Genomic DNA, 14997 nt, shown 5'->3' with positions numbered 1-14997 from the left:
CACTGCCCATACGCCGAGAGGTTGGATAGGCTGGGGCTCTTCTCTCTGGAAAAAAGGAGGCTCAGGGGAGATATGATAGAGACCTTCAAGATCATGAGGGGCATAGAGAGGGTGGATAGGGACAGATTCTTCAGGCTGAAGGGGTCAACAGGCACGAGGGGGCATTCGGAGAAACTGAAGGGAGATAGGTTCAGAACAAATGCAAGGAAGTTTTTCTTCACCCAAAGGGTCGTGGACACTTGGAATGCGCTACCGGAGGAAGTGATCAGGCAGAGTACGGTACAGGGATTCAAACAGGGATTGGACGGATTCCTGAGGGATAGGGGGATCGTGGGATACTGAGAGAGGTGCTGGGATGTAACACAGGTATAGAAAGCAAACCAAGTAATAAGTATAGAAATCCAACCAGGTCGTGCATGTGCAAGACCGGAGGGTTAGGACTTCGATGGGAAGATAAGACTCAATGGGAAACCAAGGTGGCAAGGGGGCCCCTTCTGGTGAATCAGACAGGCCGTGACCTGTTCGGGCCGCCGCGGGAGCGGACTGCTGGGCAAGATGGACCTGTGGTCTGACCCAGCGGAGGCACTGCTTATGTTCTTATGTTCTTATGTTCTTAAGAGCTACCCTCAATGACACCTCTACCCATCCTAACGAATTCACAATTCTCCCCATAGATAGAGATTCTATTGCAGCAGATAGAATATGGTCTCAATTCCCCAACATACAATGGCCCGAATTCAACAAATACTACAAAAAATACAGCCATGCATCCTGTGACCTCAATAACTGTCCACCATATCTCCTAAAAACATCCAGCACAAAATTCTGCGCTCTTCTTCTAAACTGGAAACAAATCTCGCTAATAAACGGCCACTACCCTACCAACCTCAGCGAAATCATCATCACCCCGATCCTCAAAGACCCCAAAGGACCGATAGACCAAACAGCCAACTACAGACCCATTGCCTCTATTCCACTCTACGTCAAAATAATAGAAGGACTAGTTGCCAAATTCCTCTCCAATTACCTAGAAAACCATAACATACTCCATCCCACACAATCCGGCTTCAGAAACAACTTCAGCACGGAAACACTACTAGGATCTCTCTTGGACACAGCCAGACAACATCTCAGCACAGGAAAAAAAATGATGCTCATACAACTAGACCTTACTGCTGCATTCGACTTGGTGGACCATAACATTCTACTACAAATCCTGGATACAATAGGTATCACAGATAAAGTATACACATGGTTTGAAGGATTCCTTAAATCAAGAACCTATAGAGTAAAATCAGACAAACAAAAATCTGAACCTTGGTCAAACCCCTGTGGAGTTCCCCAAGGATCCCCTCTATCCCCGACTCTCTTCAATCTCTATACAGCCTCCCTCAGCTCTCACCTAGACAAACAAGGCATAACCTCCTACAGCTATGCCGATGATATTACCATTCTCATACCCTTCGATCAACCTGAACTCTCCATGACGAACACAATATACCAAACACTAAAATCTATAGCAACCTGGATGAAATATCACAAACTGAAATTGAACCCAGATAAAATGAAATTCATCCTCCTAGAAAACAACAAAATACCAACCATAACCAACATTGAAATCAACGCAATCAACTACCCCATACAAACCACCCTAAAACTGCTAGGAATAACTATCGACAGATGCTGCACCATGCAACCGCAAATCAATAAAACAATACAAAAGTCATTCTTAGTCATGAGAAACTTAAGACAAGTTCGGAAATTCTTCGAGAAAACTCAATTCCAGCTCATAGTTCAGTCCTTAATACTAGGCCTACTTGACTACTGTAATATCCTCTACCTCCCATGCCCTACAACCATAACAAAACAACTACAAACTATCCAAAACACAGCACTAAGACTCATCTACTCATTAAAGAAACATGATCACATTACAGAAGCATATCTCCAATCGCACTGGCTTCCGATCCCAGCAAGAATACAATTTAAATTCCACTGCCTACTATTTAAGACTTTATACAGAGACAGTCCAAACTACCTGAATAATCGCCTCATCCACAACACCGCAACCAGACATAGGAAAACTCACACCCCATTCTCATACCCCCCAATTAAGGAGGTCAAACGGAAAAAACTATATGATGGCCTCCTGGCCACTTAAGCAGCCAAACTAGACAACCAAATCGCCAATCTACTGACGGCATCCCTCGACTACAAGACTTTTAGAAAAGAAATAAAGACCATACTCTTCAAGAAAACTCTGAAAAAGAAATAATACCGCAAGTCTCAAACTCCACTTCTCACTAAAGCCAACTACTCCAAACAAATAACCTTACCTGTTTCTCACTCTTTTTGAAAATGACCAAATTTTTTTTTTTTTGTAAGTTCTTGTTGTAATACATCTTGGATAATTCTTTTGTAATCCGCCTTGAACTGCAAGGTAATAGCGGAATAGAAATCCCTAATGTAATGTAATGCTCGTTTCTTTCCTTTACCACTAGGTGGCGAAATCAGATCAGTGTTTTTTAAGGACTGTTCTTAAGTGGCCACAGAACCCTCCTCCGGTTAGCTGACATTAAAAATAAACCCCATGTGAGGCTAAGATATTTGAAAGGAAGCACAAACAGGAAGTGGCACCCGCAGCAGAGAAGAGCAGGGCAGGCACTGCAGAGTGTGACACGGTGCACGCTGCAACCAACACCCAAAGTGACAGCCGGGGTTTGCAGTTCTTAATCGCATCCAAATTCAAGCCAGTTGCTGCAGGAACCTCGTCTCTGGCCAGGCAGGCAAGGGAAGAACTTGTTAAGTTCCTCTAAAACACATCTTGCGCTTACCTATCCACACTGGCGTAGTGGGGCCCGAGATTTGAGGTGTGCCGCGAGACGCTGGTGAGGAGGAGAGGCGCCCACTGACTGCCTACAGGACACGCCTCTCGCAGCAAGAGGCGCATCCTGACATCGTTGCACTTCCCAGAAGCCTCAAGCCGAGGCCACTACGTTTACTGTGCTGCGGCTTTACAAAATTTGCAGGACACTGCACTAGAGGGATGGGGGAAGGGAGTTGCATGCGGGGAGGGAAGGAATGCCGACACCCCTACCAACATGGCACCCCAGGTGCAACGCCCCCCCTCACTCCTTAGTACGCCACTGCCTATCCATTTCCTGTCTGCAAGAGTCAAACTGGAAATGGCAGAGCTCCCCCGTCTCATCCCATGCAGCTCCCCTGCCCTGAACGGGTCACTCACCCTGCTCCGGAAGGGGTCATTTTTTTCCATGTCAGCCAAGATGCTGGAGAGAGAGTCTATTTCCCTGTCAATGCTGCTCAGCTGTCCACGGGGCTTCACATCCTGCTGGGAAGAGGGCAGAAAGGATTAGTCACTATTCAAAAAAGCTGATCTGCTAAATTTTAGGTGCTTAAGTTAGAATCCTCAGCCAAATTTAGAAAAGGGCCTGATTTTCTCAGTTGAGCATTTAACACCTGAATACACCTTGTGCCACTAAACATACTTTAGCAGTGGCTGTGCTGGTGGCTGTCCGTTTACTTTAGGATATCAGAAAAACATAGTGGGTACAAATTATATCACAAGGATAGAGTAGATCAAACTGGAGGAGGGGTTGCGCTATATGTTAAAGAGGGAATTGACTCAAATAATATAAACATTCTGTATGATATAGATAGCCGTGTGGAATCCATATGGATAGAAATCAGAGATTAGGAAAGCTGGAGAATTGGGCGACAGTATAATAATGGGTGATTTCAATTACCAATGTAATAACTGGAATAGAGCACGATAATCACTATAAGACCAGAAAGCCTGCTCCAAAGATTCCTCCTGCCAAATGCTCCTAGCAGAAGCCCATAGTCCAAAAAGCATTTAGAAAATAAAATGAGGAGAGGAGAAAAAGCCTCAGTTAAGCTTCATGGGTTTTACAGGAAAAAAAACTCCACATAGTACAGGAGTTGGGTCTGCTTGGATCCGATGTTATATTATGATACCGTGATCAAATCTGAGCCGATACCTGGAGTGACATCGCAAAAGAAATCTGCTGTTGAAGCCTTTAATTTTTGAAAGGGTGACTATGATAAAATAAAGAAAATGGTTTAAAAGAAGTTAAAAGGATCAATTGCAAAGATTAGAACTGTAAACCAGGCATGGAAGCTATTTAAAAATACCATCATGGAAGCCCAGACCAGATGTATCCCATGTATTAGCAAAGGAAGAAACGAGAGCCGGCATGGTTTAAAGGTGAAGTGAAAGAGACTATTACAGCCAAAAAAACATCCTTTTAAGAATGGAAAAAGGATCCGAATTAAGAAAATAAGAAGAGATATAAGCACTGGCAAGTTAGATGAAAAGCGCCGATAAAGAAAAAAGAGAAACTTGCCAAAAAGGCAAGAAGCAAAAAACCTGCGAGAGAATCCATGTGACCTCTGGATGATCAAGGAGCTCAGGGAGGATAAGACCATAGCGGAGAGACTGAATGAATTCTTTGCTTTGGTCTTTATGGAAGAAGATATAAGAGATCTACTTCAACCGGAAATGGTTTTCAAGGGTGATGAGGTAGAGGAACTGAAACAAATCTCGGTGAATCTGGAAGACATACTAAGCCAAATCAACAAGTTAAAAAGTGAAAAATCACCTGGACTGGATGATATACATCCCAGGGTACTAAAAGAACTCAAACATGGAATTGCTGACCTGCTGTTACTGATCTGTAACCTGTCGCTAAAATCATCTTTAGTATCTAAGATTGGAGGGTGACCAATGTTATGCCTATTTTTAAAAAGGGGTCCAGGGGAGATCCAGGAAATTACAGACAGGTAAGCCTGATTTCAGTGCTGGGCAAAATGGTGGAAATAATTATCAAGTTTAATATAGTTTTGATTAATCGCTTAATCATAATTCTAAGCGATGTACATAACACTAAAATTATAAAATTTAGGGAACAATACAATACATAATAAGAACTGAGTTTTGCATGACTAATGACAAACTTAACAAACCCATAGATACAGGGAAATTAGGGAAAAGAACTACAAGTTATTTGATAGTAAATAAGACATTCATGAGGAAAGAAGAAGTCTGTATACTTAAGTGAAGCTATACAGTAAAGTTAAAATCAGGCCAGTGAACTGGCTTGCTAATTATCAAAAGCATCCTTAAAAAGGAAGCTTTTTAATTTGCTCTTAAATTTTTCCAAGTTGCTTTCTTCCCTCAGGTAGATAGGGAGCGAATTCCATGTTTGAGGGGCTGTGATAGAAAAAATAAATTGCTGTCTTATATTAATAATTTTAAGAGAAGGAATCGTCAATAAGTGCTGTTCATTCTATCTCAGTGTTCTATTTGAAGTCTAGGGAATTAATAGTTTATAAATGAAAGCAGGAGTTTTATAAAGTAAGGCTTTGAATGTAAGCTACCGGAAGCCAATGTGCTTTCTTAAGGAGAGATGTTACGTGATCAAACTTCCTGGCTTTTGATATAAGTTTAATAGAGGCATTCTGAATAATCTGTAAACGTTTGATTTCATTTTGAGCAATTCCTTTAAATAGAGCGTTGCAGTAATCAATTTTAGAAATCACCAAAGAATGGATTAGAATGTTAAGTGATTTTGAACAAAGAAATTGTGAAACCGAACAAATTTGGCGAAGTCTGAAACAAGTCGATTTAATAATGCTACTGATGTGGTCGTAACCCCTAGAATCTTACCGAGTGGCTTACTGAGTGTTAGGTAGAACCCTTGATGGAGATGGGAAAATTAAGTTTCCAAGGGAAAAGCATCACATTTGATTTGTTAACATCAGTGCTATTCTATTAGTGTCCAGCCATTGGTGTATTTGTTCAAGTTTAATGGGACAGTCAGCATGGGTTCAGCCGAGGGAGGTCCTGCTTCTTTGAAGGTGTGAATAAACATCAGGATAAAGGCCAGTCAGTTGATGTAATGTATTTAGATTTACAGAAAGCTTTTGATAAAGTTCCTCATGAGAGGTTCCTGAAAAAATTAAAGAGTCATGGGGTAGGAGGCAATGTTCAATTGTGGATCAAGAATTGGTTATCGGACAGAAAGCAAAGGGTAGGGTTAAATGGCCATTTTTCTCAATGGAGAAGAGTAAACAGTGGAGTGCCGCAGGGGTCTTTACTGGGACCGGTGCTGTTTAACTTATTTATAGATGATCTGGAAATTGGAACGACAACTGAGGTAATTAAATTTTCAGATGACATTAAACTGTTCAAAGTTGTTAAAACGCATGCGGATTGTGAAAAACTGTAGGCAGACCTTAGGAAATTGGAAGACTGGGCGTCCAAGTGGCAGATGAAATTTAATGTGGACAAATGCAAAGTGATGCACATCAGGAAAAATAACCCAAATCACAGTTACCGGATGCTAGGGTCCAACTTTTGGGGTTAGCGCCAAGAAAAAGATCTGGGTATCATTGTAGACAAAACGCCCAATGTGTGGCGGCGGCCAATAAAGCAAACAGGATGCTGAGAATTATTAAAAAAGGGATGGTTAACAAGACTAAGAATGTAATAATGCCCCTGTATTGCTCCATGGTGTGACTTCACCTGGAGTTTGCGTTCAATTCTATTCTCCTTATCTCATGAAAGATATAGTGGCACTAGAAAAGGTTCAAAGAAGAGCGACCAAGATGGTAAAGGGGATGGAACTCCTCTCGTATGAGGAAAGACTAAAATGGTTAGGGCTCTCCAGCTTGGAAAAGAGACGGCTGAGGGGAGATATGATTGAAGTCTACAAAATCCTGAGTGGAATAGATTAGAAAGGGTACAAGTGGATTGATTTTTTACTGCATCATCAAAGACTAGGGGACACTCAAAGTTACTTTCTTTCTTTTTAATAATTTATATTCTGCATATCCTACAATTCTATGTGGATTACAAATTATTCAGGTACTCAAACATTATTCCCTTACTGTCCCAGTGGGTTCACATACTATCTATTGTACCAGGGGCAATAGGGATTAAGTGACTTGCCCAGGGTCACAAGGAGCAGTGCGGGATTCAAATCCACAACCTCAGGGAGCCGAGGCTGTAGCTCTAACCACTGCACCACACACTCCAGAGTAATACTTTTAAAATCAATAGGAGGAAACATTGTTTCACTCAGAGAATAGTTCAGTTCTGGAACGCACTGCCAGAGTTTGTGGTATGAGTGGATAGCGTAGCTGGTTTTAAGAAGGGTTGAGACAATTTCCTGAAGGAAAAGTCCATAAACTGCTGTTGAGACAGACATGGGGGAAGCCACTGCTTGTCCTGAATCGGTAGCATGGAATGTTGCCACTCTCTGGTCTTTGTAGCTTTAAGATTTGGGTTGTTGTTTGAACATCTCGATTAGGATATTATTTAGGCTTTATTGATATTTCTATGAGATTTATCACATTAGGTTGTGAAAAACTTTTTGGGAACAATTGATATTTTATTATCCATAAGCCCCCCCCCCCCTTTTCCTATTAAGTTATTATACTGTGGGTTGGATAGATTTTGGAATGATCTGTTTTGTGTATTTTGACTCCTTGAGCGTTGGCCAGGTACTAGGGACCTGGCTTGGCCACCATGACGTCAGGCTACTGGGCTAGATGGACCATTGGTCTGACACAGTAAGGTTATTTTATGAATATCACACCAAATAATTCAGGAAAAATGTGGCCATCAACCAACTTAACAGACAGGTTTTATCTGTATAATATTGAAAATGTACTGACGGATGAGTTATGCATTTCCGAACAAACTTATCTTACTTTGAATACCAGCCACTTAATTCACCAAGGTTTACATTACATTACATTAGTGATTTCTATTCCGCCATTACCTTGCGGTTCAAGGCGGATTACGTCCAAACTAAAACAAAATTACATTCAAAATTTGAAGGAATAGAATAAGCAATGACATAGAATTTTTAAGGTAATATATATTGGGTAAAGAGTTACCAAAGGGAAGTGGAGGTAAGAATAGGGTGAAATTATGAGTTTTAGATAACATTTGGTAGATAAAAGAGTATTAGAGAGATCTAAGGGTAAATAGAGTGTTGGATATTGGGTTGGGATTGGTTGTGCTGGATAGGTTTTATGTGTTTTTTGAAGAGTATGGTTTTAATATCTCTCCTGAAGGCTTTGTAGTCTGTAGTCGAAGATAACACAGTGGTGATTTGTCTGTCCAGTTTAGCTGCTTTGGAGGCTATTAGGTTGTCATAAAGTTTTTTTCGCTTGACATCTTTGGATGATGGGTGAGTGAATAGTGAGTGGGATCGTCTGTGTCTGGTTGAGGAGGATAGATTTAGTCGGTTATTCCAGTAGGTTGGGCTTTCTCCGTTGAGAGCCTTGTAAAGTAAGCAGTAGAATTTGAAGTGCACTCTCGCTTCTATTGGAAGCCAGTGCGAGTCATGGTATGCCTCTGTGATACGGTCATATTTTTTTAGGAAATAGACAAGTCTCAGGCTGTATTCTGTATTGTCTGCAATTTCTTCATCATGGTCGCGGGACATGGAAGGTATAGTATGTTGCAGTAGTCTATCATCCCAAGGATAAGAGATTGTACCAATAGTAGAAATTGCTTCTTTTCGAAGAATGTTCGGATTTTTCTTAGATTTCTCATGGTCATGAACGATGCCTTTATTATTTTGTTAATTTGGGGTTGCATGGTGCAGCCTCTGTCAATTGTGACTCCTAGCAATTTTAGTGTAGGTTGTATTAGGTATGAGATCGAGTTTATTACAAGATTAGTTAATGTTGGAGTTTTGTTGTTTTCTAATAGGATGAAATTTGTTTTGTCAGGGTTAAGTTTTAATTTGTGCTCTGTCATCCAAATTGCAACTGAATCGAGAGTTTTGTATATTGTGCTTGTCATGACGGGTTCTGGTTGGTCGAAGGGTAAGAGAATAGTGATGTCATCTGCTTAGCTGTATGAAATTATGCCATGATTATCTAGGTAGTAGTTGAGGGAGGCTATGTATATATTGAATAGTGTAGGTGATAGGGGTGATCCTTGGGGAACTCCGCAGGGGTTGGACCATGGTTCTGATTTTTCTTGCATTGTTTTGACTCTGTAAGTTCTTGATTGTAGGAATCCTTTGAACCATGCAAGTACTTTGCCTGAGATTCCTATTAAATCGAGAGTTTGTAGAAGCATGTCCTGGTCTACCAAGTCGAAGGCTGCAGAAAGGTCTAGTTGTATCAACACGATTTTCTTGCCTGTACAGAGGTATTGTCTTGCAGTGTCCATTAGTGTTCCTAGTAGTGTCTCCGTGCTGTATTTGGCTCTGAATCCCGATTGTGTGGGGTGGAGTATGTTGTGATTCTCTAGGTAAGAGGCTAAAGTTTTTGCTACGAGACCTTCCATCAGTTTGATGTACAATGGGATTGAGGCAATGGGTCTGTAATTGGATGGTTGGTCTTTTGCTCCTTTAGGGTCCTTTAATATCGGAGTTATTATGATTTCACTGAGTTCTTGTGGGAAATAACCCTCTCGCAGTGATGAGTATATCCATTGTAGAAGTAGGGAGCGGAATAATATGCTTGAGTTTTTCAGTAGGTATGGGGGGCAATGGTTGAGGTCACAGGCTGCATGGCTGTATTTATTATAAAGATTGTTGAACTCTGCCCATTCTATAGGTGAGAAATGGGACCAGGTTCTATCTGCTGCGACTGAGTCTTTTTCTGTTTGTGGAAATGATGTTTCTATGTGTGACGGTGTTCCGTTGAAAGAGGCTCTGATATTTGTGATTTTGTTTTTGAAGTAGGTAGCTAATAGGGTGGCTGTAGGTGGGGGCGAATTGTTGTTCTCTATGTATGGTGTTGTGTTTGTGAGGACTTTTAGTAGCTGGAACAGTTAAAAGGTAAGCGCCTTAATTTTGGGACAGCAATTTATTTTCTAAATGTAGGATTCGTCCGCTCCCCACCCCCCCTAAGGATGTTACATAGATCCGCCCTGCCCTCCTTACTTGCCTGGTCTGACAATCTCCCCACGGCCAGGGTCTCAGCATCCATGGCAGGTGGAGGAGGGGACGGGAAAACCTCTTCTGGAGCTGGTGGAAATGGATCCTCGAAAGCTGGGGGTGGTGGAGGTGGAAAAGCACTGGTGGGTGAGGCCATTAGCTCTTCAGGCGGAGGCGGTGGCAGAGGGAACTCTGAAGGACAGAAAGAAACAAAGGTTATGCAGACCACAGAGAGACACCCAGAGACACGAGACGTGGATATTTTTTTTTCTCTTACCTTCAGCAGGGGCTGCGCATGGAATTTCCCCCACCCGCCCGATGTGTGCTCGGGCACTTCCTGAACCCAACGTGGCAGGCGGGGGCAGGGGCATATCCGGATCTGATCCTGCTGCAGAAACTCCTCCCTTAAAAGGGTTCAGCTTGGGCTTGGGAGCTACCACAGGAGCAAACTTTTTCTGGGGGGCATAGAAAGAAGGTGTGGAGATGTTGATGCTGACAGAGGAGGTCATTCGGGCCCCCGGTGTCCCAGAGGAAGCCATGGGGTGTGAAATGCACCTGCAGAGATTAAAATGACAAATTATATCTTAAAAGAGAGAATGGGGCAAACTTGAAAAAGCAACCAAGGGCTTCAAAACCCAGAAACAAAACACATGAAAGGAAAAGTCTGGCGAGTGTGGCGTCACTTTCTATGTTTCATGTGACCCTGGGCTCCTTTTACGAAGGTGCGCTAGCGTTTTTAGTGTGCGCACTAGCCGAAAAGCTACTGCCTGCTCAAGTGGAGGCGGCCCTAACACATCTTCATAAAAGGAGCCCTTAATGTACATTAGATAGACTGAGAGCCCACCGGGACAGACAGGGAAAATGCTTGAAGTGCTTCGAGTGTGTCCAAGTCCCAAAAGAAATGGGTCTAAACAGGCTGACAAAAGACCATCCCAGCGGAGAGAAAAGCACCCAGCAACAGGCATACAATCCTCTTTTTCCCCATACTTCGTAGCAGTTCCTGTATACAGAATGACAAATTTTTCTCTGTCCCCGCTGGAACTCAATTTCCCTATCTCCATGAGTTTTAAGAACATGAGACTAGCCTCACTGGGTCAGACCAATGGTCCATCAAGCCCAGTGGCCAAAACATTCCATGCTACCGATCCAGTGGCTTCCCCCGTGTCTCTCAATAACAGACTATGGACTTTTCCTCCAGGAACTTGTCCAAATCTTTCTTAAAACCAGCTACGCAATTCGCTCTGGCAGCACGTTTTGTCGCTGTCCCTGCTCCATTCCTGTAAGCTGTGCCTTAACCACACAAGCCTCGATCACTTATGATTTTAAAGTGTTTGAAGCTTGTGCAGATAAGAAGAACTCGCCGGGATGGGCCAGGAAAATGAGATCCTTCGGGGATGAGGAAACATTTGTCCCTGTGTCCTCCTGCATTTCTGTTACTGCCCCAGCCCACCCTAGCAATTCCTGCATCTTTGGCTATGTCTCCTGCCCCTCCCTAGCATTTCCCGTATCTCTGCCTGCTTTGCCACCCTTCCCCTTTCCCTCAGCCAGTCCCTGTACCTGGTTATCGCCCCTGGTCCTGTCGTCTCCTCCTCTCTCAGAATCAGCATGGATGCCTTTAGCTCTCTTCCCTGCTTCCGGTCTCCACGGAAACGGCTCCCCTGACCCCCGGCATCCAGATCCAGGAGACCTGCGCATCTCCTCCGAGCATCTGTCCTTCCGTTAGACTGCTTCTTGCAGTTCTCCCCCCCCCCCCACCTCCTTAGCCCAGAAAGATTCAACTCCCCGTTTTCCTGCGCTGGCAGCATCTTTCCCTTCTCCCTTTTATTTTGAGCTCTCAGCCTGTCTTGTATGGTTTCTAGCTCTCATGCTCACTCTCTCTCTCTCTCTTTCCCTGGTTCAGCATTGCACAGAAATATTTCAGTGTTGGTTTATGTCATGATGTTTTTGTTTTTAAATTATGTAGGTAGTTCTGTGAACCGTTTAGTTATAAACGGTATAGAAATTTTTAAAATAAATAAATAAAATGATCACCTAAAACTTCTTTCCTCCTTTGCCTGCTCCTATGAATATCTGACCACTGGGGGGTCGGAGGGAGAGATGTCCTGGACTCCCACCCCCAATACCACCATCTCACCATGGCAAAATATGCAATTATCATCCAAGCTCCAACCCAAGAGATACACAGGCAATATGTGGAAACATAGTCCAGATCTACTCCCCGCCCTGCCTTCAAATTCTCCTTTTCTATAGGGAAGAGGTTTCTACCCATTTTCTTGAGAAGCAAAAAGATGCTGACAATATAACTGTGTTTTGGCTGGCTGTAGAGATGGCAGCCTGAGCCACCACCCCCGCTCGCTTGTATCAGGAAGTGGAGAACACGCCACTACTGGTCTGACTGGGTAGGAAGAAATATTATGTACAAAATCCCACAGCCACAGAGCAAGCTTACAAGACAAAACTGGCCAGGATTGCAGAGCTGAACATGTATGAGGAATTGTTGAATCGTGGGCCCCCCTCCCTCCCCTTCCCAATCCCGATGAGATCACCACTTTGGCAAGAAACCTGAAAATCTCTCGCAATCCCTCTTGCTAGTCTTCCAACCCCTGGCTGGCGGCCAAGCCCCCAGCAGATCCCCAGCAGCAACCTAACTTGTTTCAGAGCACAACAGAGAGAGGTGATTTAATCCCCCCCCCCCAAGAATCCAGGAAGAAGCCATCAAAAAGAGGGGAAGGGTGCAGGCCTGCTTCAGCTAACTAGGCCTCATTTGGCATGTTTGCTGGAAACTCACCACAAGCCCTTGAGATTACATTCCACGAAGTCCCAGTATCTTGTTACTCACTACTTCCTATGAGTCAGCACTTAAATGCCTCAGCGTGATGGTGGGGGGACACTCTTCCCTCTAAACCAGGATTCCTGCCTGGCCTCAGCGTGATGGGTGGGGGGTGCACTCTTCCCTCTGAACCAGGATTCTTGCGTGGCAGTAAGGGACATTCGCTCCAATGAACCGCTATTGACCCAGCATAGTGTTCTGGACACTCTCTCCTCTGAGCCGCTACCGACCCAGTGTCCCAGCATGGTGTAGAGCAGTGGTCTCAAACTCAAACCCTTTGCAGGGCCACATTTTGGATTTGTAGGTACTTGGAGGGCCTCAGATAAAAAGAGTTAATGTCTTATTAAAGAAATGACAATTTTGCATGAGGTAAAACTCTTTATAGTTTATAAATCTTTCCTTTTCGCTAAGTCTTAATAATAAATTATAGCTAAAGAGACATGATCAAGAAAGTTTTATTTTATTTTTTTGTGATTATGATAAACATATCGAGGGCCTCAAAATAGTACCTGGCAGGCCGCGAGTTTGAGACCACTGGTGCAGTGGGACATTCTCCCCTCAGAATTAACCAGAAGTTCCTCTTGGAGAAACAGCCTCTGTGTAAGCAAATAAGAGGAACCTGTACTGTGAGGGAAGCAGGGCGTTATTTCTAAAGGGTTGCTCCTCCTAGCCTCATAGAAGTAATTCCATCTGACCCCATATACTAAGTTGAAAAGTCACTTTTCACACATTCAGTTACTGCAGAGTTGCCAAGGCATAGAAAGCATGGGCTGTGTTCTATGCTTAACGCTCACAAACAGTGAGAGAGCACCATCTGCTGTCAACAGCAGGGCCACAGTTTAAAAAAAGGTTGCAATTTCTATTGTGCAGGGATTCCAAGGTATGCCAAGTGCACAGATCCCTTAGCTTGCAAGCCTGGAGAGCCAGGAATTTCCTCATTCACATTGCAGCCAATCACATCAGCCAGTGAGAATATGCATTTATGATGTCAGAGGCATTAGGGGCCAATCAAATCCTATTCCCCATACCCTAATGCAATAACTGAACAGAGCTTCTGTCACCCTCACTACTTCCCCCACCAGGGACCGTGGAGGCAGGGAAGGGATGAAGACTAAGTTACAGGGACAGCAACACAGACGCTGACAGCCTCAGCTGGAATGCCCCTCTGTCCTCCCAACCAAGCTCCTAAATGCCACTGCCCCCCTCCCTAATTACCACCCCACCCCCTAGCTTACTGCTCCACTTTCCCCCTTATCATGCCTTAACGTCCCATCTGCACTCCCACCATCCTAGCCCCTACCTCTTTTCTCCCTCCCCCTTTTTTTTTAACCTAGATCCCACTAGGTGAAGGAGGAAAGGTGGAAAACACCAGGAGTGTCTTCAGGGTCCTGGGTCCCTTCAAAGAATGTCATATAACGCATCTATGAACTAGAGTATTGGGAGGGGGGAGTAATACAGAAGCAGTGTGGCACAAAGAGAATTATACAGCTCCCCCACCCACAGTGTAATATAGTATTTAATAATACTGGAGGCCCCATAGGGCTATCTAATAAACACCCGCAGGTGAATGTTTTAGCTGATTTAAAGTCAGACTTTTTCCCAGTTGTGGCCTTAAGGCAACTTGCAGACCAGGGGCCTGTCTCAGGGGCTGCTGTGATTGGTTGAGTCCAACAAGAGGGTTCATGAAAATAAAGTCATGGGAGAAGGGGATACATGGCCTCAGAAATCAAAGCCACTCTACACCACTTCCAGAGCAGCAAAGGGACAAGCCAGGCTTCCAGCTGTAAGCTCTTCACCCCCTGCACCCCTCAAAGCAAGCCAAAACTTCATGACCCATCTGTGCTTTCTCTGCTTCTTCCTAGTCCAAACTGACTGGCCTTAGGAGACAGAAACATTAAATCAAAGCTCTGGTCTCATAAAAAGAAGCAGAGCACAATTATTCATTAACTCAGCTGGAATGAACAAGGGCTGCTTCACCCACCAAAAAGCAAGGAGAAAGGACTCACCTTCTGAGGCTGCAGCAAAAGCCCAGGAAGTCTTGGTTTGGAGAACTTAACTATTTCTCTCTCTTCCTGGTTAAAGTTTGCTAACAGTCCTCTCCAAACACCTCCCCCTCCCTGGCGGCCCTCTTGCAAGCCACTTCCTAGCCAGCCCTACTTTCCTCTAGCCCTGCCCCTGTCTGAGCCCAAAAGCAGATGTTTGTCCATAAAAGGGAAAGGA

At 43.8% G+C, this 14997-nt stretch overlaps 1 protein-coding gene across 4 annotated transcripts in view; it reads right to left on the bottom strand.

Annotated features, from left to right (window-relative positions):
* ZYX (zyxin) overlaps positions 1-14947 on the bottom strand; it is a 29536-nt gene extending 14589 nt beyond the window's left edge. The window contains exons 1-4 of one of the 4 annotated variants that reach the window (XM_033924001.1): positions 14784-14947; positions 10225-10502; positions 9958-10139; positions 3245-3346 (exon numbers count right to left, since the gene is read on the bottom strand). In XM_033924001.1, coding sequence (XP_033779892.1) covers positions 3245-3346; positions 9958-10139; positions 10225-10486 — 546 coding nt within the window. In that variant the 5' untranslated portion in view covers positions 10487-10502; positions 14784-14947. Of the gene's footprint in view, positions 1-3244; positions 3347-9957; positions 10140-10224; positions 10503-11504; positions 11570-12735; positions 12754-13286; positions 13306-14783 lie in introns of those variants that run through there. The other 3 variants (XM_033924002.1, XM_033924003.1, XM_033924000.1) reach the window with 3 other exon arrangements.
* Between the last annotated feature and the right edge of the window lie 50 nt (positions 14948-14997).

The sequence above is a fragment of the Geotrypetes seraphini genome, chromosome 16 (genome assembly GCF_902459505.1).
Source record: "Geotrypetes seraphini chromosome 16, aGeoSer1.1, whole genome shotgun sequence".
NCBI classification, from domain to species: domain Eukaryota; kingdom Metazoa; phylum Chordata; class Amphibia; order Gymnophiona; family Dermophiidae; genus Geotrypetes; species Geotrypetes seraphini.
Note: the sequence above shows the minus strand (reverse complement) of the source record. Positions and strands in the feature narration are given on the sequence as shown.